Source organism: Talpa europaea, assembly GCF_964194135.1.
Source record: "Talpa europaea genome assembly, chromosome: 1".
NCBI classification, from domain to species: Eukaryota; Metazoa; Chordata; class Mammalia; order Eulipotyphla; family Talpidae; genus Talpa; species Talpa europaea.
In genome coordinates this window covers 147,241,377-147,243,183 of record NC_140073.1, presented here as the reverse complement: position 1 = coordinate 147,243,183, position 1,807 = coordinate 147,241,377, and the positions used below count along the sequence as shown (strand labels likewise).

The following is a 1,807-nucleotide window of genomic DNA, read 5'->3' as shown; positions in this document are numbered from 1 at the left end:
GCATCAACTCTCCATTCCAAGCCCAGCGCTACGGATCTCCAAGGAGCCCCGCGAGCTGCCTCCAGGGGCGCCGGCGGACCGGGTGCGCCCGGGCGCCCGCACCCCGGGGGAGCGCGCGCGAGGCGGTGGCCGCTGCGCCCCCGCCCGGCCCGGCCCGCGGAGCCGCCCCCGCCCGGCGACAGCAGCGCGGGCGGGGTGGGGGGAGGCAGAAGCGCCTCCTCCCCGCCGGGAGCCGAGGCGCCGGCGCCGGGGGAGGACCGCACCTCACCTTGCCCCCGATGAGGGGCGGATCCGGCCATGGCAGCGCCGGGGAGCGGCGGCGGCAGTGAGCGGAGCCCGTCAGGCAGCACCGGCAGCTCGCCCGGAGCCGGGGGCGCCACGGCGGGGGCCCGGGAGCGCGGGGGCGCGGGCGCGCGGGGCGCGGCGGGGCCGGTGCCGGTGCCCGTCCTGCCCGCGCTGGAGGACTACGAGTGTAAGATCTGCTACAACTACTTCGACGCCGACCGGCGCGCGCCCAAGCTGCTGGCGTGCCTGCACACCTTCTGCCAGGAGTGCCTGAGCCAGCTGCAGCTCCGCGCCGCGGCCGCGGCCGCCTCGGCGCCCGAGCGCCCGCCGCGCCCCGCGCCCTGGCACGGCCCGCCCGGCGCCATCGCCTGCCCCGTGTGCCGCCACCGCACGCCGCTGCCCGACAGCCGCGTGCACGGGCTGCCCAACAACACCAAGCTCGCCGAGGCCTTCCCGCTGGCCCTGCGCGCCGCGCACGACCCGCTGCCCCAGGACCGCCTCCCGCCGCTGCCCGCGCGCCGCCCGCCGCCCGCAGCCGCCCCGCCGCCCGCCGCGGGCCCGCCCGCCGCGCCGCCCGCCCCGGACGCCGCCCGCGAGCCCCGCGCCCGCGCCGGCCTGCGCGCCCCGGGCGACTACGAGAGCTGCCAGAACTGCAAGCGCGCGGCGCTCACCGCCGGCTGCGTGTGCGTCGTCTTCTCCTTCCTCGCCATGGTGGTGCTGCTCTTCACCGGCCTCATCTTCGTCAACCACTACGGCGCCGGCGGCGGGGCACCCCCAGGCGGCGGCGCGCCCCCCGGATCGGCCGTGGCGGCCGGGTCGCCCTCGCCCGTGGGGCCCATCTGCCTGTCGGTGGCGAGCATCCTGGCGCTCTTCTCGGTCGTCGTCACTTGGGTCATCTGCTGGCTCAAGTACCGGCCCGAGGGCGCGGCCGCGGGCTCGGCGGGGGGCGGCGGCCCCAGGGCGCGGCTGGCGGCCGGCGGCGCGCGGAGAAGCGACACGTAGCGGCACCGCACCCCGGGCCTCCCGCTGGCACCTCCAGCCCCGCGCGACCAGAGAGGTGGGGGCCTGTGGTTCGTTGAGCTGAGCTTCTCCGCCCCCTCCCTGCGGCCCCCGGACGCGCACCCCCTGGGCGCCCCGCCACTGCGGGGCCTGAGTTTTGCGCCTCTCCTTCCCACGCCCCGCCTCCTGCGCGATGGGCTACCGGGAAGCCGAGGAGGCGGGGATCCTGGGGGGCGGAGGGGGTGCCGGGTCCCTGCGGCCTGTGCACGAGCAACCTCCGCTTCACGCACCACCCTCCTCCTGGCCAGAGTGTGCAGCGACCTCCCCAGAACCCGAGGATCTGCAAAGAGAGGCGGAAAGAGAGGGGGTGGTCCCGCCGCCCCGCCTGAAAGCTGCGTTTTCTGGCTGCCGTGACTTCTGAGTTTCTTTAAATGGACAGGTGCGTGCGCGCCCGGACGCGCGCAGGTGTGTGTGGACTGCACTTGTCGGGAGGAAGAATGATGAGACGGAAACCTGAAAGGTT

The 1,807-nt window shown here is 76.9% G+C and overlaps 1 protein-coding gene across 1 annotated transcript; it reads left to right on the top strand.

Moving 5' to 3' along the window:
* Positions 1-297: 297 nt before the first annotated feature.
* On the top strand, positions 298-1,287 carry RNF228 (ring finger protein 228; the record flags this gene model as incomplete). Its single annotated transcript, XM_084245701.1, has 1 exon — positions 298-1,287. The coding sequence occupies one exon, from the start codon at positions 298-300 to the stop codon at positions 1,285-1,287; it is 990 nt and encodes a 329-aa protein (XP_084101827.1).
* Positions 1,288-1,807: the final 520 nt, after the last annotated feature.